Below are 19,977 nucleotides of genomic sequence, written 5' to 3'. Positions count from 1 at the left end.
GAAGAGGGACAGCCTTCCCTCCTCAGCTGCCTGTTGTAAGGCACTGATAGGCAACAGCCCACAGGAAATGAATACTCTCACACAGCTCCTCTAAAGCAAAGGCAGTGACAGCCAGAGTTTGGCATATGTATGCTAGGGAGGGGAGGAGGGACAGGAAGCAATCAGCAAGAGATGCTGATAAAAGGAAAGAGCCTAACAACTCTGAGAAAAAACCTTCCTGCTCCTGCAGAGACAGACTGCAAAATGCTAGACCAGGGTTTTCCCCCAGACTCAAAAAGCTGTTTCAGGTTGCTTGTAGCAGAGTCAGTATACAGATCACTAATTTAATTATTTTTGTAGCAGTGTTTGCTGTTTTCCCTCCCTGGACTTACATATTCACCAGATTTCAACATTTTCATCACTTAATTGAATAAAGAAGAGTATTTCTTGAATGTTTTGTTTAAACACTATCTCCTGTTTCAGGCTCTGGCTTTTGATTTGGAACCCTAGCAGCTAAAAAACCTCTCTATTAGGAAATACAAAACTGTATAGATTACCACAGTGATTTAGATAATATTTCCATTACCTCAGATAACAGCTGCTCCTTCACACCTTTCAGCTCATTGCATCAACTGCAAGCCAGCCTGTGTCACTAGAAAAGTTTAGTGTTCAGAAATAAGGACTCAGAACTATATGAAGACATTCTGTTATTGCATCCAACCATGTACAATTGTACCATCTTAGGTAACATGGCAACCAAGCACTTAGATAATTAACTATGTCCAAAAGCCTTCTTACAGAGGATTAGGTCTATAAAATTAATGAATTCTTCTTGCTTCAGGAGAAAATAAACAGCTTTGCTGCCCACATCAATTTGGAAAGACCAGATTTATGTATATGATCATGCCACTGGTGACAGTGCTTAGCACTGCGAACAACCTGCAAGCCTCATTCATTTCAGCAGGGCTGACAGATGCTGAGCTTTATTAAGTCTGTCAATACTGTTTTCCTATGTCTGCTACCTGCTCATGACATCTCATGACAGAATTTGACATCTCATATTTTTCTAGTGGGTAGGATGGTCTGCAGGGTGGGGCCTGGAAAAATAGTTTACAGATGATTTCCCAATGCTATTGCTAAAGGAGTGTGAAAGCCGCAGAGCTTCACACTCTTCCCTATTTGTTTTTGTCTGCTGTTTTCTTGTTCCCATCCCCTATGTTAGTCAGGCATTTATTTTTAGATAAAGAACAGATAAGCAGAACAATCCATTTCAGGGGAACACATCTTCACCTGTCACCCAGATGACTGACTGTGACTCCTGTGCATTATGCTGTTGACTATTCAGCAATGAGCTGATCACCTGGGCCTGCCTGAATGGAAGAAAATACAGTGTCTGAGACACCATTTTAAAGATTTCTTTAGAAGTGAACTGTTATGCCAAACACCTCTGTGTAATTCATTTCCTCATCAATTGTGTTAAGAACATTTTTCCTGAACAGAAGCATTAGCAATCCCACAATGCTGTATTGTGCTTTTCTCAGCAGGTTTTAAAGACCTTCAGGACTTCTCCCCTGCTCTCCAGGTAAAGTGTGAGGTAGGTGGGAATTGTATAGGGCTGGCTGACAGAGTGCAGGTCAACAGGTACCCACCTTATGTCTATGCATGGGCTAGCTTCATAATGGCACAATTCTTGTGTCCTCTTCTGGGAGGGTGCTTGGAAACATCTTGGTCTAATACTATAGATGGAATCAACAAGTCTGCTGTATTGGACTCTTTCCATCATCTTTCTCAGGAGCTTAGAGGCAGTGCTCTTGCAGCATGACAGTAGAGCACAGAGCCTTCATAAAAAAGGAGGAATTCTTCTGATCTCTGAGGCCCACCCACAGACAATCTAATTAATTGGGGGCACTCAGAGCACAGTGAACATGTCTGCATGCAAACCCAGTCTGCAGGCTTAGAAGGACACTGTGCACATGCAGCCAAAAGGGCCATGGCACATCTGATATTAAAAGTAATTATAATACTCTTTAAATTGAAGTACTTGGAGTTTAGGACTCATCCTGCACATAGAAACTCTAATCTCATCTCAGGGCAGGTGTGGATCAAAACCAGTCCATAAATAGGTGTACAGCATTCACTAGCAACATTTAGAGCTGTGTGCCCTTTCCAAGAAGAACATTCTCCTCACAGTTATCTTCTCTCCCCTCCTCCCCACTAGGAATATCTTAAATTTTAAATGCAGCTTCCCTTTTCCCACCTCAGTAAGACTGCAGTTATGGCTGAGTTCATAGGTCAACTCACTTATGACTGAAATTTCTGATCTGTTTAGAGAAATATTTATGTGATAGATGACAAAGAAAAAAACCAGACTATCTTCAAAAGTCATGTATTACACTGTGTTTCAATCAAAAACATCACAAACAGCAGGCATAACTATCCCAGCTCCCCCTGAAAAAGGCTATTTTTATTCCTGTATGTCTGCTTCTGCCCTCATAAGGCAGGCTCTAAAATCCAATCCCATCCCAAAGCTGTAGTCCCAGCTAAAAATTGGGCCTCACTGGGAAGAGTCTAAGCACATTTAACAGTGGTTTCTGACACTGCTATGGCTGAAAATGCAGTCAGCTCAGTGAAGAGCTAATTCCTCCACACCTCTGGGAATTCAGCTGTTGCAGTTTCACTTCTGCTCCTCCTATGCTCTCAAAAGCCTCATGAGAATCATCCAACCTTTGGGCATAGTGTTTACACTTCCACAGGTTACAATCTGAGACAATGAGCTCTTTGGGAAACAATTGGCTTTTCATTACTGATTGTGTCACATACACTGCAGGTGCTACAGCCCTGGCCCATGGCTGACAGACTCTAGGATGACTGAATGACTTATAAGAAAATGATCAACACCATACAGTGCAGGCTGCAAAGTGTCATGAAAACACCTAAAAAATACAATGACACCTCTCTGTACTTACCTTGGGTGGGATGAGAAATGAAATACCAACACTATTTGCAGGAGGAAAATTATTCTGAGTTTATGAAGGGAGTTTATTTTTGTAGATGGGGGGTATTTTAGGTTGTCTTTTGCTTGTTTGCTTTTGATAAAACTGCCAGAGCAGCCTTCTTTGCAATTACTATGCTGCAAAAGGAGTTATGAAAAGTATGTCTTACCATCATAGTATTAAGGTAACGTGGCTCTGTCTTCCAAGAAAGAGATAATGTACATAAGAACAAGAGAGATCAGATGATACAGTTCACAGCATGAATATGAAATAGCATAGTTAAGATTTCAGAAGCTCACCAACTGACTTGGAATCACATTTGTTGCAGAGACATACTTTTTTTACCCACAACTTAACACACTGTATTTTTTCATTATGAAAAAACAACATAGTTTTAAAAGCAGTGTAGGTGGCTTTTTTAATTATTATTTTTGAGTGGAGCAGACCTTTTATTTGCATTCTACTTGTTTGTCTGATTAAATCATTCTGGTATTTCTCTTAAACACTGTTATGTAAGTAACCTCTCTTGTCACTGTACTGCAAAATAAGCCTTGTGCTGGTGATTTGTGGAGGAGCCAAGACCTCTCGAGAAAGATCTGAACATTTGAGACTGTTAGGAACAAGAAAAGAAGAAGGAAGCTACCAGAAATCACTCAGAACTGTCTTACAAGAGTAAAGTAGGTAAGGGAAACACAAATTTCCTGAAAACCATTCAATGTTAAAAATATTTAAGAACCGGAGCTAATTCAGGTAATAGGAGTACTGAACTGCAACACCTTAAAATAATGCTTCAAGGGGAAGAGAAAAAGGCAGCTAGGAGATACATGGCTGTAATTGACAGACACGCCAAGTAATTAATTATTAAATTCATGCTGTTTGTCAGCTGCAAATGGAAGGCTTATGCATAATTTAAGACAGTATTTTAAGTACTACTGAGCCTTCTGCTTGACATGTCTAATTTTTATCCAACTATTGCACCCCATCACAAGAGGGGACACCTCCCTGTCTTTGTTCAGTTTTAACACCTGACTTCACGTACTTACAAGCAGTTACATGTTTATTTCCTAGAAATATAACTCTATATTCCCATTCAGAATTGTTCTATTCCCTTCCCCCCAAATGGCACCAGTGAGGCCCCTATCAGCAGAAAAAGAGACAACACTGTACAGAATAGAACTGGAAGCTTACTTAAAAGAGACAGTATCACATCCATAAACCAGAACTGTCTTCCTGAGGCATTATCAATGCCAGGTCGTACTTCAAACTGGCACATTTCTAGTTCACATTATATTGTCTTTATTCACACCTAGGTGCAAAGATCTTCAATTCTGCTAGGCCAGGTCAAAGTGCACATATGACTGCTATTTTCCAACCCAAACCAACTCAACAAGGTTTTTTTGCACACTTACTCTGGAGATGGTCAAGGGCATGTTGAAGTCCTTGCCCCCTTGCAGTCGGAAGCCCCAGGGTCCAGGTCCATTCAGAGTCACACTGTAAGCCATGTTGTACCACTTTCACAGGCAGCAAAAGGGCACTGCAGGACAGAAGGACGGGCAGACAGAAAAAAGTGTGAAAAACAGACTGAGAACAGGGGAGGGTTTTACATAAACGAAAGCAATTCTCTCTCTGCCTTGCCTGCTCAGTCGTGCTCTGATACCACCTAAGAATAGATGGGAGCTATAATGCAGATGCTGATATCCCAGCTGAGGAGGGCGCATAAAAGGTTTGTAACCAGACACCTACTATGCAAAGACTTCATGACTCAGAGGTCTAATATAGTCCCCACGGAAGGGGACAGATCTTTCTAGGCTCCTCAAGCCCCTCATGCTGCTCAGTCACTTTATGGACAAAACACATGTTTTATTAAAACAAGAAAACAAAATCCCATTCTAAAATCCCAAACACTCAAGTCTCTTCACTAACCTGTTAACAACTACTACATTTTTAAATTCTGCTTCAGCACATAGGTATGCACTGTGACATATAATACAAGTTCTTTCTATATAGATAATTCCACATGTAGCAGAAAAGGCACCAAGAAAATGTTAACCTTTTCTTGCTTTGTTAAACTGAAAAAAGTATACACTACATGTATTTAGCATCATCAAAAAAAAAAAAAAGCCCACAACTTCATGTTTGGCTCTTAGTTCCACAGCCCTTGCTTTGCCTAGGAAAAATTAACATTTATTTTTTCTGAACACAGTCATGGGACACTTCTAATCAGCATATAATTTCTGTGATAAAAGCATGGTTTCACTACATACCTGTTTCATAATTTCAATACAAGTCTTCTAAAGGTGTGACACTTGAATTAAAGGCTAAGAATACAAATAGCTAATTGCTGCCTTAATTCCTTGATTTTTTCATAGATTACATTCCAGTTCTTAGGAGTTCCATAAAACTATAACCCTTGTTCAGTAATGCTGGATAGCAGTTCTGCCCTAGATTGGAAATTGCTAAAATACAGAGGGCACGAGGGTAGGGAGGAAGCTGTTGGCAGAAATACAGATATAAACAGAAAGTTTCTGCTCTCAGGGAAAAGCTACAAACATTAAAAACACTCACCCCTTTCAAGTCATTAATTTATGCAGGACCTGCAGAACCCCTCTTCTGTATCTTTGCAGCATTTATCCTCCTCTATCCTCTGGTTAGAAAGAAATTGCCATTATATTTAAAAAGGGGGGAAAATGTCCCTCAAACATGGGTTCTACTTTGACAATCAAAAAGACAAGCAAGCCCCCACAATGCACTAGAGTGAGGCAGCTCAGCTTGAACATTGATCACCCTGCCAATACACCTACCTTAAAACATGACAAATATCTGATTACAAAACAGCAGAGAGCAAACACTACCAGGAACTCAGTCTTTGTCTAAAGAGATGGTCAATAATTTTTCAAAACCATGAAGCAATAAAAGTTTCTGTCTAGCATTCACAGTGCCAGAAAAGCCATTTGTACAAGGGAATAATTAATCTCTGCATAGGCACTAGACTAAACCATATGACCCTCTGTTTTAGCCAGAGGTCCACATTAAACCACAGCAATTCACACAGATTTAAATAAAAGTTGCACTAAGCCTGTGGAACTGGCCCCAACCAAAATGAAAGCAAATAGCAAGATACAGCTTGAGAGTAAAGCAGGGTTTTGATGTCTCACAAATACCTTGAAGGTACATTTACATTAAGAGTATTTATAACCTGTGCTCTGTGAGTCCAGAATCACTGATGTTTGGATGATTACTTTGAAGGGAGGCAAAACGGGCTTGTTGGACTTAAAAATGGCAGTTTCCTAGCCTGCCAGTTTATCTAGTACTGATTTTTTTTTTGAAAGCCACAAGCACAAACAAAAGTTTGAAGTCATATTCTCATTGTACTTTTACTTTTCCTAGGAATTCACTGCTGGTTTTAGTGCCCTTTCTTGGCTCCATTTCAAGAGTTCAGGAGAACAGAATAAAAGCAGGAGTAAGATAAACATAACAAGTCATTGCTTCACTACTAAAGACAATATCACATAAATAAGTATTAGAAGAAAGCCCACCGTTTTATGGACTTAAAATTCTGTGCATGTTACCTTCCTATGCCTAAATCTTCAGTTATTTGTGTAAATAACAGAAAAGGGGGGGAAGCAAAACTCAGAACAGAATAAAACCACACAACAAACTGAATAGAGCTAAGCACTGAGAAACAGAGATGCTGTTTAATCAAACACTGTGCTTCTGTCCTACTTTCACATCTCTAACATGCTATTTTCTTATCAGGACATCTGAAAGGATCTGAGAGATCCTCCAGGCTGAGTGGCGAGCAGCTAAGAAACGAGAGCGGGCATCGCATTCGGGTCTCTGTCATTTGAATGAAATGTTAAACTGAGGTCACTTGTTCCTGCTCCTTTGGTTTCTGTCCATGTCTGCACGAATGTTCAGCATAGCTTGGCATTTTTAAAAGGAAAGTGCAGAGAATATGCCAACATCCTGGCCAACGTTTCCCTTCAACACACCAGGACCACAGGTCTTTCATGCATCTGCACTACCCCTAGCAGGTGCAATTCAGAGAAAGAATATTCCAGAATTTTCTCGCTCTAAACCTCTCTAGCGTCTGTATCCCCTCTGCCTGCCTGAAGCCCTCTGCTCCTAATAACAAAGTTAAAATGCTACAGAAGCTCATGCTGTAGTCACAGGTCCATTTGCTAGAGACACCCTGAGCACAGGTCTCACCTTCTACAGACTTTCAGTGCAATCAGCCCCTAAATAACAAAGCTGGTGATTCACCCAGATGGCTGTTTCAGCCCTGCCCTGTTGTCAAAGGTGAGACATCAGTGTAGCAGGTACAGTGTCACCACAGCTACCAGCACAAACCCCAGCAAAACCTTCTGGGAAACCAGAGGCTGAAGTAAACTGTGTGTACAGAACTGTCAATTTCCTTCTTTTTCAGAGGCTTCTGATGTTTAGATTAGGTTTTAAGTTGCTTTACATAATTGCCTGCTAGTCTGTTTCAAAAATAATTTTTGTTTGCTCAGATTTTGTTTCTCATGGTGTGCCTTCTTCCCTACATTCTCTGGCTAGGTCAAAATCCATGACTTACTTAAAGCTCCCTCCCTTCAGAGAGAAGCTATGCTGAGTGCTGAGTCAGATGAGGTCACTGATGTAAGGGGTGACATTTAAAAAAAACCATATTCCAGGAGCAGGGTGACATTTTCTCTACACATATCAAATCAGAGGATTTTCCAGAGCTCCCCAGGCAGCCCCCCTCCTGCCCCAAGCTATTCCCAGCTGACTGATGGGAACAGTTGTGAGGAAGCTGGATGGGTACCAGGCACAGGAGAGTGCCACCACCTCCAGCAAATGCCTCTAAGCCTGAGCAGAGCTGTCCTTCCCCAAGCCCAGCAGAGATGTTACACCAGGGAAACAATTCTCACGTGCTAGGAGACCATGCTGTGCGTATTCCAGTGAGCTGACTTTGGGAGAGACACAGCTGCATGCTCGGGAGTGCACACACATGAAGTGAATGAAATAAAAGCCACTAGTAGCGAGGCTAAATTAAGGTGGAAGGAAACAAGTAATGGAAAGTCCAGTTGTTCAAGTTGCTACTACTTCACAAAGCTGGACACATTAGTCAGGGGTTATATTTTAGCTCCCTGTGGCACAGGGGAGACTTGAATTACTGTTACTGCAGCAACAAGGTTGTATCATTTGGATCATCAAGGATTTCAGAAGTGGATTGCTTGAGAGCTTGACTTCTGAGCTGCAATAGACTATGCATCTCTGGCAAATAATAAGATGCTTACAAGGTCATGGTTTCAATGTTTTATGTTTAGGCAGGTGAAAGATTTGTGCCATGCATGAATAAACTATCATCTCCTCTTTAATAGAAAGATGTTCAGCAAGCGGGATAGACTTTCCCTTAGGGGAAAAAAACCAACCCACCAAACAAACCCAAACAAAAACCAACCAACAAAAAAAAAACTCCAAAACTCAAAAAACCCAAAGAAAGACAGGCAAAAAGATTGTCTTCCTTTCAGTCTCCCTCACCTGAGGGAGTGGCAGTACAAGAAGGCAGCATTCAGCTTTATGACAAACATGCTCTTTTTGTCCTATGGATTCCTGCACCAGGACAATCATCTACAATCCTTCAGAAGAGTGGGAAAGTGAGGTGAATGGAGCCTTTGAAGAAACCACTCACTAAACGCACCCATCAAGAAAACCCAAGCTTTGAAACCGTTGTTCAACATATGCAATCCTAGAGTTTTCCAAAGTTTTGAATCAACCCAATGCTCAGTACATTTAACATGAAATCAACAGCTGTACTTGGGGACTGATCTTCGTTGTCATCCACAGGAGGAAATAGTACACACTTAGTATATATTAGCTAAGCAATGCTAAGGAATTTGAAACTGACACATTAGAGATGGAAAAAAAAAATAGCTCTGAATTCCTACCTTGCCAGTGGCAAACTGAATATAAAATTAATTATCAAGATCAAAGATATTTTTCCCCACAAGTTCAATATTGCTTCCAAAGTAGGACTATTCTGCAAAAGAGCTCATTGTGATCTCCTTCCATTCACTGCTGAACGCTGAACTAAGTTGAGCTAATCCTACTTGTACTTCATGAACAGCTTTGTTTCACCTATTGATTTAAAATACTTCAATTCTCACAGACCTTAGGATTTCTGAGTTCATTTTAGCCCCTTTATCAAGTTGTCCTAAGTCTTGATCTTTCTCAAGCCACTAAATTTTCTATCACACTTGGCTTCACCACATTCAGCTTTGTCAATACCTTACTAAGACTGTGCTTTGTGGGTTCCAGAAAAAGCTGATAACACTGGGGAGATATGCTAGAGCAATATAATGATAGACTATTATCTTCTCTATAATATAATGCCTTCAGAAATGCAGCTCAAATGTTTCCTGTTTGGCTGATTGCTGCTGCCAGTATCTCTTTACCAATTAACTGATTTGCTATCTACCCCTCCCTCTAGATCCTTCACCATGACTATTTCCATCTTTATAAAAAATAAAGCCACTTGTATATCACACTTCCTTTCCTCTGCTGCATGGCCTTTTTCTCCCTACACCAACCTCCTTTCACTACTATAAAAGATTTGGTATACAACAGTTTAGTCAGAATTAAACTTTTAAAGACATGAAGATTTTTCTGGTAACGGTATTAAACTGGAAACCTGTGGAGAGACAGATTCTCCATGAAAGGGAAGGGGAAGATACCTCTCCAGACTGTGAAGACTTAGGTGTATGTTAGTAAGTTCTTATCTTACCAGCTTTTCAGTCATTGTTTTCAAAGTCACATACTATACCATGTAATACTTAGGACTTATATGGTACTTACATTCCCATGATAAGATAATTTATTATTTTAAGGTAAAGAACACCTAAACATCCATTGTTTTAACCATAGTCTGTTTATAAACAGAACCACAGCACTTAGGTTACCCACTTTAGGTGAGAAAATGAGTCAACAGCAGCAAACTGGATTAAAACACAGTGCTCAGTTTCTAATTCATCGACTTGAGGCAGAAAAAGAAGTCTGCAAAATGTGATGCTGTTCAGTTTTCATTGTTGTTCTCCAACTCTGGGCTAAAACCAGGAAAGTTTACAGCAATCCTATGACTAGTGTAGTCTGTGCCTTAATGGAGGGGAACCTAATTGCCTATTTGGCCTCAGGAAAGAGAAAACAGAGAGGCTTCGCCTCCTGACGGCCCGAGGTCTGGCATAGCTCGGGGACACCACAACGAGCCATACGAGAGGGATCCTGCGCTGTCAGTGTAATTTGGCCATCGCAGATTCCTCAGGGATCACCACAGCACGCTGATGTAGCGGTGCGCCTACAACCACAAGAGTACAAGATAACTAAGCAGCCTCCCAAAAGTTACACTTCAGCCTCGCCTACTCATTTCTGCCTTTCCAGTGAGGGCTCTGCGGGGTTTAATTTTCCAGTACAGACACGCTGTAGTCGCGGCGCGACCCACCTTGCACCGCAGCGTCTCGCTCACCGGTACCTCCGGGCCGAGCGGCCGCCCCCCGCCGCCTCCGGCCGCGCAGCGCTGCCCGGGCCGCGCCGGGTGAGTCCCAGTCCCGGTCCCTCCGCCGCGGGAGCCGCGGCTGCCGCACCCACGGACATCGGCCCCACAGCCAGGGGGCGGCCGCAACCGGGGCCGAGGGAAGCGCTGAGGCACCCGCCCGCCCCCGAGGCGAGGGAAGAGCCGCTGCCCTGCAGGTGGAGCCTTTAAAGCGCCCGGACCGCCGGGAGCGCCGCGCCGAGGGAGGCGGCCGCTCCCCGTCCCGCCGTGAGGGGGCGCTGGGCGGGCGAGGCGCCGCGGGAGGGGATTTGCCTCAAGCGGTGGCGCAGGGAGCGATCCGCGAGAAGCCGCTGCCGGCGGTGTGTAAATATCCGAGTTTGGGTCGAGATCACCTCGGGGCCGCGGTGGCAGAGCGGGAAGGTTACACAGAGCTGTGGGGAGCGGTTCGGCCGAGCTCCGGGGCAGCAGGTATCCCGGGGGGCGGGCGTTCCGCGTCTGAGCCCTCAGGGAAGGATGCGAGGGATGAAATGGCGGCGGGAGCGGGGGGGCTGCGCCCGCGGGTGGGACCAGGAACGCTCTGGAAGGCGGTGAGGGCGGCCGGGAGGGGCTGCTGTCCTGCCCAAGTTCAGCAAAAGCTCTTGAGCCTTGTGTGTCAATGAATTGCGGGCTCGGAGCTCACAGCCTTCAGCCCCTTCGCGCACCGCCTGCTGCCTTCAGCCCCTTTGCTCGCCGCCGGAACACGAGTGAGAACGGTGGTTTCATTCACTGACCCCTAGGAAAAGTGGAATCGAGGTTGTTTTCCCCCGCTGATTCACTGGTGCTGATTAGCAATAGTCGTTTTAGTTAAATGGAAAAGTTAAAACTATGTCCCGAGAGAAGACAAAGGGTCTGGAAGACAAAAAATGCAGAACGAACAGTTTAATTGCCCACCAGGATACTGATGCTGAGATGATTTAAGAGATTGAGCCTTGTGGTGCCTCCACATGGTCCTGCAGAGTGCTGTCAAAGACCAGGCAGCCCGCTCCATACATCCCTCTATTCAGCAGTTCTGTTTGGTTTGCTTTTTTGGCTTTTTATGTTATACTCCCCAAAGTAGACTGCAGAAAGTCAGTGGTTTTCTCAGTGCAATGACAGAGCCACTGCTTTATGAGTTTGTTAAATTTTTTAAAAAAGAAAAGCCTGTTCCCAATCGTTGAACCGCTGGAAACGCTTGCGGCGCCCCGTGGCATGGGAGCCCCCTGGGATTTGCCCAGGAGCGAGAATTCCCCGGGCTGGGAAGGTCCCGGCCGGCGGCCCCGCGCTGGCTCCGCAGCGGAGCGGCCGTGCCCGGTCAGCACCAGGGACAGGGCGGCGGCGCGGGCGGCAGCGGGGCCAAACCCCCGCGCTGAGGGGCCGAAGGGGCCGCCATAAACACAGCGGCGGAATCGCTGAAATACACAGCCCTTTAGAGAAGCTTCTCAGCTCCAGCCCGCTTAAAGGGTCGCAGTTCAGGTTTAGTGTTTCTTGTCTTATGGAACCTCAAGTCTCTTTACACTTCAAGTCCAATGTACAGGATGCATAGACAAGGCCAGGAAAAATTGATCTAAATTATTTCTATATTTATCTTTGGCCAAAATTCATATTCATATGGATCACCACTTAATAGTAGTTGCAAAAATATTCCACTGACAAGTTGGCTTAAATCGCCAATGGAAACATTTCACCTCATCTTGTGATGAGGTGAGCAACCTCATAAAGTAGCATATTTGGTGATTTAGGCTGGAAAACATGATCCAGATGGTGGGAAATTGTGTTTATTTTATGATGTTGTGTTAGATTATCCCATTCTATGTGTGATAGAAAAAATCATATTTAGATTTAAGGACTTATACCTGAGCCTTTCCAAGGCATTCAGTAACATGATTTTCTGCTCCCTGGTAAAAGTATCAGCAAGGATGACTGGGAAGTGGCCAATAATCCTGTTCTGATGAGTGGTGGATCAATTTTGCTCCAGACTTTGTTTTGTTTGAAACAGGATGAAATAGACTTGTATGTTTCTCCATGCGTCACTCAGGGCTGGGGAACTTAAAAGTATGGGAGCTCTATCTGCTCAGCACTCTGAAAGAGCCTGCAGACTTGTTCCCAGAAACTTGTGCCTGCCATTTGGAGGGACAAAATCCTCTGTCCCATTTTTCTAGAAAGCACTAGTGGCAGTATTAAACACGTATTTTAAGTGATGTTTCAGAAATACAGCCTTGGAATAAGTTCCCTGAAACACCATTGGGGTCACCACTTATGAAAAGCTGAGCACTGAGACTGCACTGGCTGGGCCATCTTGTGCAAACAATCCTATTTGCTTTCTGGAAAGTAGCTTACTGGTAGATTTAGCTGTCTGTTTTCCTCAGTGACTCACTCAGTGTGATTTGCTTTTGACCCATGAGTTTCCTTCCAGCCTGGTCAAGTTCCTTTACTGGAGAATTCAGATAGTTCTGTCAAGGGCTAATTTTCTGCATGTCTTTCTCCTGGCCTTTTATCCTTTCTTCTAATCACAATCTGATCTTCCAAACTATTTTGTCAGCTGTTCAGCCTCAGATCAGTCTCAGAAACATTGTTTTTCTTGTAAATAGGCCCCTTATTTTCCATAAATTTCTGCAGTATGGTTTCATAAGGTTTATCAGGTACTTTAGTAAGCTGTCTGCACAGTTTATTTGCAGTAATTTTAAACTGATGGTGCAACCACCAGGGATAGAAATTTAAAAGAATGACTGCTACCCAACAAGGCTGGCCTCCTCAGGTACTGAGTGGCACCTCACCAATGATGATATTAGGAAAATTATCAAGTAAAGTGCAGACATTGCAGCTCAAAGTATGGATGAGCTTTCTCTAGAATAATGCTTTTGACATCTCATCTCACTCCCTGCCCAGCTGAAGGGATTCAGAAATAAACTAGTGATGAGTGCCTTTCTGAGAGCCCCTACTGAGGAACAAGTATGGAAGAAGATAGTGCCTTTGGTTTGGATGGGCTGTGTAGCTGTTAATTCTCTGTGGCAACACTGATGTGACTGTTCAGACAGAAGTGCTAGCATTCAGAGGAGTGCAGATCTGGCCTGCACTTGCACTGTCATTTACCCAAACTGTAAAAGCTCCAGCTCTGAATGAGACTGTTCCATTTGTGATAGCTTAGCAGTTCTGTTTTTCTCAGTTCTTTGCACATGCTGTGAGAGTCAGTGCACATGGGCAGGAGAGTCAGTGGTTTGTTCCTTCTGTCACCGGCAAATAAATGGGCAATGTACAAAACAACTCACAGTTTTCAATTCCCTTCTGACTAAAGACTAGGAGGAATTTCTTTAAAATTAGCACTTTAGATATGTCCAGTTAACAGTCTGATTCATGTGGAATTGTGTTCTGGCATTGGCAAAAAAGCTGCCAAAGGAATCCAATACTTTGGATCTCCAAAATTATTTTCTTTTTGCAGAAAAATCTTAGGAACATGTAGCAAGCACAGCTCAGATGAGGATCATATTTTTGGTGACTTCACTTTAGTAATTTTATCCTTGTAAGATAGAGATTCATCATTCCTGTTTTCAGTCTTACCTTAGTAATATTGCAGGCTTCCTAGCGTTGCCCACATATAAGAGCAAACAAACATGCAAACAAAATAATCAAAATATAAAGCTGTTGCATACAGTTCAATAGAATTGTGAGTTGCAATTCTAGAGTGTTGCTCAAACATGCAAAAGAAGGCTCTCCACATGATAACCTCCTTGGACTGTTCCTATCGTTTCCCTGGGCTATATTATTAGCATAACATTCCTGGTACAGGATGAAAACAGAGTTATGGCAGTAGATAATTCAAGAGGGACTATCAGCAGGATGATCCCCAGAAATGCTGCTTGACTTATAACCCTCACCACTTTCATGCTAAATTTGAGCTAATCTGGCCCCAAAATGTCAGCACAAATGTCTAGTGCACTGATTTTAGATAGAAGAGAATCTGGAATTCTCTTAAAAATTAATATTTTCAGTTAGTTTGGCTAAATAAATGTTGTCCTCTTAATTCTAACTCATTGTTTAACTGTAAATACTCAGCTGCAAATGCAGGCTCTTTGTATAAAGGGAAAGGTGAATCTCTTCGCACTTGTTTCCTTTGGTATTTCTCTGCATCTCTCCATTGAAGATTCATTAATCTATCATTGCATCTTTCTTACAACAGGTACTGTTAATTTTCTGTTTGAGTATGCAGAACCTTCCTGAACTTGCCTTGCAGCACTCCAAGAGTAAATGATTTGACCTTTTACAGATAACCTTGGGTACTGTGCTAAATCAAATTGCCCAAAGCACAGAAGGAGTTAAGGCCCTACTCTGACTCAGAACTATCTTTGATACTTACCACAAAGCAGTGTCAGCTGAATAGCAGTCTTGTTCAGTTTGATTACTTGGTGCCTTGAGCTGATGATTTTTTCAGTTGGGCCCATTGATTCATTGAAGCAGTTTTCATTGGGATGTCTGAAAACTGGGATAATTTTTTCTGGGGAAACTATGAGCTAAGTTTAACTTAGCTGCTGCTGGAGCCTGAGTGCTGGTATATGTTTTTCTGCTTTCTGGCATCTCAGTGCCCAGCCTTGAAGAAAGATGAAGACTATCTTGATGGTCAGGTGCTAAATATACAACTCACTAGATGGTAACTGAGCAATCAGCTCTGTCCTTGCACAATGTTTTCAGGCAGTAAGCAGAGCGAAGGACTAATAAAGAAAGGCACACCATGTCAAGAAAATGTTCTAGACTGTATCTGTACAATCCCAATAAGTAAAATAAATTTATTTTGTAGCTTTATTGGCAGTTTCAGCAATTCAAAGTTTGTTTAGGGCCAGCTAAGCTTTCCAGCTGAGTTTCAGTGGGCTCTGGGAGGACAAGTGTTATACAAATTCAGGATTCTATTGTATAAGTAACCTGTTTCAATTCCCCCATTAATTAAAACAGTGCATGAGTTAACAAGAATAGAACTCCCAGACAAGTCAACAGGAATGTCTTATTCTTTATTCCATTTCTATTATTTTTTTTCAGCCCTTTCCTTTACATGCTTGATATAAGTTGTAGAGGGAAGAGAATAAAAGTTTCAGTGATGAGCTTTTTTTCCTCTTATGAGCTCTTTCAAGTTTAGATCAAGTAAACTAGTAACAGTCAAATTTTACTGAAGTCAAATAATTCTGCTGGAACTAAGCCACTAGCTCTTGGAAGGAGGAAGCAGAGAAAGACAAATGCCTGCAAGTTAGTCACATGTTGAAACAGAAACATTATGGGATCCTCTTGATTTGTCAAATCAACCAACATTTTGAGTGTACTGTGGTGTAATTTGCACTTTATACGTAATAGCTATAAGTGTTGCATTTGGGACTTCCAAAGATTGTCAGTTGTTGAAGTTCCACTGAATGTCCCTTGGACCACCAGAATCCTTTTTCAAATTTCTGTCTCCAGTCATGACATACAAAACTGGAGAATAAATATTAGTATTGTGAAAATCTTAAGCAAGTAGTCACAAAGATACAAAGTGCTTAGTAGAAGATGTTGCTTTATTGGCACTGGACTTTTTGGGTTTTAGCTGAAAGATTCAGAATTGATTTATGATCCTCATGAAGTTGTTTAATTACCATGATTTTCTGTTCAGAGAATTCCCCTTAAGTAGTGGATGAGAAACCCAGTTCCCATCAGGATCCACCCTGTAAGGCTGAATTCTCGAAATCCTTTTGCTGTAAGTCTTTATGGTATTGTGCCATTCCTATTTGTATGGCTTTTCTGGTAAGACATCTGGCCTTGGTCATCTTTTGGCTAAAGAAACGCCCTGATCCTAAACCCCAAATCCTGGGTTTCCCAGAAATGGATTCCAGTGATGCTGGACAGTCAGCTGTGTTATTTTGAAAACTCCTGAAGTAATTTTGTTTTTCCAAGCTGGAATTCAGGCAGCTCACTCTGTTGCCATGTTCATGAATTGCTCTAAGAAGCAGTTGTCTTTGTACTGTGCCCCAGTGAAAATGGAGCAGGTTCATGGGATGAAGATGGGACTCTTTCAGGAAACAGCACAATGAAGGGAAACTGCAAAGTGCAGCTCGTAATACGTGCTGTGGCCTCCTTGGCCCTGTCTCTGGAATCATTATGGTCTGGCTCCTGCATGTGAGGAAAATCAAGGAGTCAGTGAAAGCAGCAAGGAGAAATCTGACACAAGATGGTAACTCTGAGTCCCTTTTCTGACCCACAAACAGAAAGAGAAGATGCCTGTTTGATATTACTGTTTTTCAACATTTTTGTATTCCCTGATTTATTTGCAGTTATTTTATTTTGATGCAGTGCTAATGGGTATCCTGAATTGTGTTTTCTTATTTTCCTTCTTTTGCCTTTGGTCATAGTCTACCATCACAGTTTGGGGTAAAACAAGAATTAAAGTGGGTGTGATTTATTGAAATGGAGTTTCACATCATGTTTCATGAAATTTACATGGTTCTAATTTCTTCAGGTGAAAAAAACCTGGTCTCTACAGTGCCTAAAGAGAGCAGCTCTTTGTGTGAAACTTACTTCTCATCTAACTGAACATAATGATCCTGAACCTGAAAGACTGGTGTGGCTTTTTCTTTTTCAGAGGAATGATTTTCAAAAGGAATCCATGCAGTGAACATGATGAACCACCAATCTGCCTGATGCTACTACCCCAACTCTGTCCTTCATCAGATTAAGTTCTCTTCTTACTTCACTGGGCAGCAGCAGAAAGTGAGTTTTAACAAGTGCATCTGGAAAATAGAACTTCGAATAAGATCTATCAATACACATTAAGGGTTCTGCCATGGGCTTCTGTTACTCAGAGGCTTCAGCTGAGGACAGCAGCATCAAAAGGATTTATATTTTTAAATCACAGTTGGAGGGTTATTATAAGCCCAGACTCCATCTGTTTACATGTTAAGGTGGAAGCATAAATAGTTCCTTTAAAACCCAGGAGGGAGGTGTGTTTAATTAATGCTGGTTTTGCCACCTGAGGGCATTTGGGCTGCTTGGTAGGGGGTACTAGAAGTGTGAACTATTAAAAATGGGAAGATGGTGGTACTGCTGGGAGGGCTTGAAAGCAGGACTGTCCATAGAATGAGTGTCAAGGAATGCTCGAGTGCAGAACCTGGCAGGTAGAGGAGCTGAGTCCTGATCAAGAGATCAGGGTTTGAAAGGGAAGTGGGGGGACAAACAGCTATTTCTTAGCAGCTTCGTGGAAAATGTAAGCAAGGGCCTTCCCTCTGGCAGGGTGGGTTAACTAGAAAAGAGTTGACTTGTCCCTCATTGCTGGAAGTGGGGAAAAGGAGAAGAATCTCTAAGAGATGTGGGCTGAGCTAAGCAGGATTTCTGCAGTCTGCACAAGAGGATGAAGGTGAGCCGTGACACTGGGAAAGAACCTGTAAGTTTAGATCTGAAACTTTTTGTCTAAAAGAAAAACAATTTTTCTTTATTTTTAAACCTCTCTTTCTTCTTTTCTTGTTTCTTTAAAAGTAAATTTGCATAACATATCTAATATAGAAAAATTAGGGAAGAGGTATTACTGAAAACATTGTCATGTTTTATTCTATAGTTATGTGTTTGTAACCATGACCAGTCTAGTGTATGTTAATACTGCTGGGATCCTGATGAGAATGGATTTCCTTCAAGTCACAGGTCAGCACTGGACAGTTACCCTAGAGATTCTGGCATGCTGTGACAGTAGCCACATGCTCCAGCCACTAGAAATGCTTCTATAAGCTTTTAGGAGTATAGTCTTACTCTTGCCTTCTTTCCTTCCTTTCATGGTGAGCCTCACTTTATTCTTAGCAGTTCTTGGAGTTCAAGCTTTGATGAATTGTCCTATTTAAAATCCTTTTATATTAATGGAGCTCTTTTGTGAAAGAGCTCCATTAATATAAAAGCATTAATATAAGAGCATGAAAGTAGAAGTTGGTCTTGAAATTGTAACTCATGTCTGGACAGGGCAGAAACAACTATCTGATGGTCAGAGCCAGCTAAACCATAGAGTGTTCACTGATTTCCATTCTAGGCCACGTTCAGGGAAGTTTGTGGAAATCTTGTTGGTTTGATTTGTAGTGCTTCACCCAGCTTATGTTTCCCTTGTTTCCTGGATGACACTGCTGGTCAAGGATTCCCTTCTTCCCTGAACAATTTCTGCCCCATTCAAAGAGCCAAAAACCCTAAAAACAGTTCTACCACCTGTTTGACTTTGCTCACTTCCAGGGACAAACCTTTATATTTCATATAGGGGTTTTGATCAAAAACATGCACACAATTGCATGCTACATATTTTTCTTAGTTACAACTTAATAATAAAATGCCTGATTCTACTTCGCTTACATTACCTGTAAATAACAACTGAAGTCTGTGTGGTGAGCATCTGTAAATTATTTCTGTTGAGAAAAAGAATGCCTATGCATCCTTTATCCCCTTCAGTAACAATCTGTGTCTTTCATATGTGATAGTGTAGTTTAGATGTTTTGATAACTGCACAGTAGAGGAAGAAAATGTAAATAAAATAAATGGAAAAAAATTCTGTTTCCAGTTGTGAATCTTGGAACAAACTGTAAAAGCTAGTTGAGAGTAGCCACATGATGATGAAGAGCATATTAGCTCCATTTCAGGCAGAAATACTCAGATATGAGAAGATTAGGTAATTTTCCCAAGGTCACACAGAAACCATGGAAAAAAGAAAAAATAGAATCTTGAACTTCCAATTCAAACTTGTATTTATTTTTTCAGGACTGTCATTCCTCCTCTTGGTAAGGGTTTGCTATACCTAAGTGCTTGCTGCTTTCTACATCAAATCAAATTCACAACTCAGCTCACCTATCAGTATTAGCCTTGGCTTTAAAAAATCTGAAACTTAGAAAAATATTAATGTAAAGTTCCATGGCGTTAGCAGCAAATACTAGTCTGGAAAAATATTTTTAAAATTCACTAACTTTTAGTACTGACCTAACATACCCTTAACTCCTTCATTTCACTTGTGTGTCCTGAGGGGTTGTGTAAGTATTTATGCATATGATTAACTTTAGGTATCTGAAAAACTTAATAAGAAAGCAGTTTGACCAGTTTCACAGCAAAGGGTGCATCTGGGTATGTTTAATACATTTTTGAAGTACTGAAGCTTTTGAGGGAAATGCTGTTCCTTACAGGTACAGTCACTTTCTTTGTAACCTTTCAGGCATGGCACTGTGTGGAAGGGTATAGATTTTCCTTTTTATTTTTCTAGTCAGTGGAAAACATTGCAACAATTGTAAGTACACCCATAAGTGTCCCACAGCCTATTCAAGAAATGTTCCTCTACAGAACTTTACATTGGAGACTGTGTGCTATACAATGATGTAGATTTTTGTGTCTGTTTCCAAACCATCTTCTTGTACACTTGTGGAAGTGTAAATGTTAAGGAAAATGAGCAATGGCTTTGCTTTTACACTGAGAGTAAAAGACACCCCACAAAAATTC

General features: G+C 41.8%; 2 protein-coding genes across 5 annotated transcripts in view; one reads left to right on the top strand and one right to left on the bottom strand.

Moving 5' to 3' along the window:
- Positions 1 to 10,651, bottom strand: part of LDB3 (LIM domain binding 3) — a 114,781-nt gene extending 104,130 nt beyond the window's left edge. For 2 of the 3 annotated variants that reach the window (XM_071438699.1, XM_071438702.1), the window contains exons 1-2: positions 10,450 to 10,645; positions 4,382 to 4,506 (exon numbers count right to left, since the gene is read on the bottom strand). In XM_071438699.1, coding sequence (XP_071294800.1) covers positions 4,382 to 4,474 — 93 coding nt within the window. In that variant the 5' untranslated portion in view covers positions 4,475 to 4,506; positions 10,450 to 10,645. Of the gene's footprint in view, positions 1 to 4,381; positions 4,507 to 10,449 lie in introns of all 3 variants that reach the window. The other variant, XM_071438701.1, reaches the window with a different exon arrangement.
- An 88-nt stretch (positions 10,652 to 10,739) lies between these two features.
- The window catches only part of WAPL (WAPL cohesin release factor), a 134,630-nt gene continuing 125,392 nt past the window's right edge, over positions 10,740 to 19,977 (top strand). The window contains exons 1-2 of one of the 2 annotated variants that reach the window (XM_071438692.1): positions 10,740 to 10,859; positions 17,111 to 17,238. The gene's annotated coding sequence lies outside the window, so the exon portion shown is untranslated. Of the gene's footprint in view, positions 10,969 to 17,110; positions 17,239 to 19,977 lie in introns of both variants that reach the window. The other variant, XM_071438691.1, reaches the window with a different exon arrangement.

The sequence above is a fragment of the Agelaius tricolor genome, unplaced genomic scaffold, assembly GCF_023055355.1.
Source record: "Agelaius tricolor isolate 1412-34295 unplaced genomic scaffold, bAgeTri1.0.p SCAF_13, whole genome shotgun sequence".
Lineage (NCBI taxonomy): Eukaryota > Metazoa > Chordata > Aves > Passeriformes > Icteridae > Agelaius > Agelaius tricolor.
Note: the sequence above shows the minus strand (reverse complement) of the source record. Positions and strands in the feature narration are given on the sequence as shown.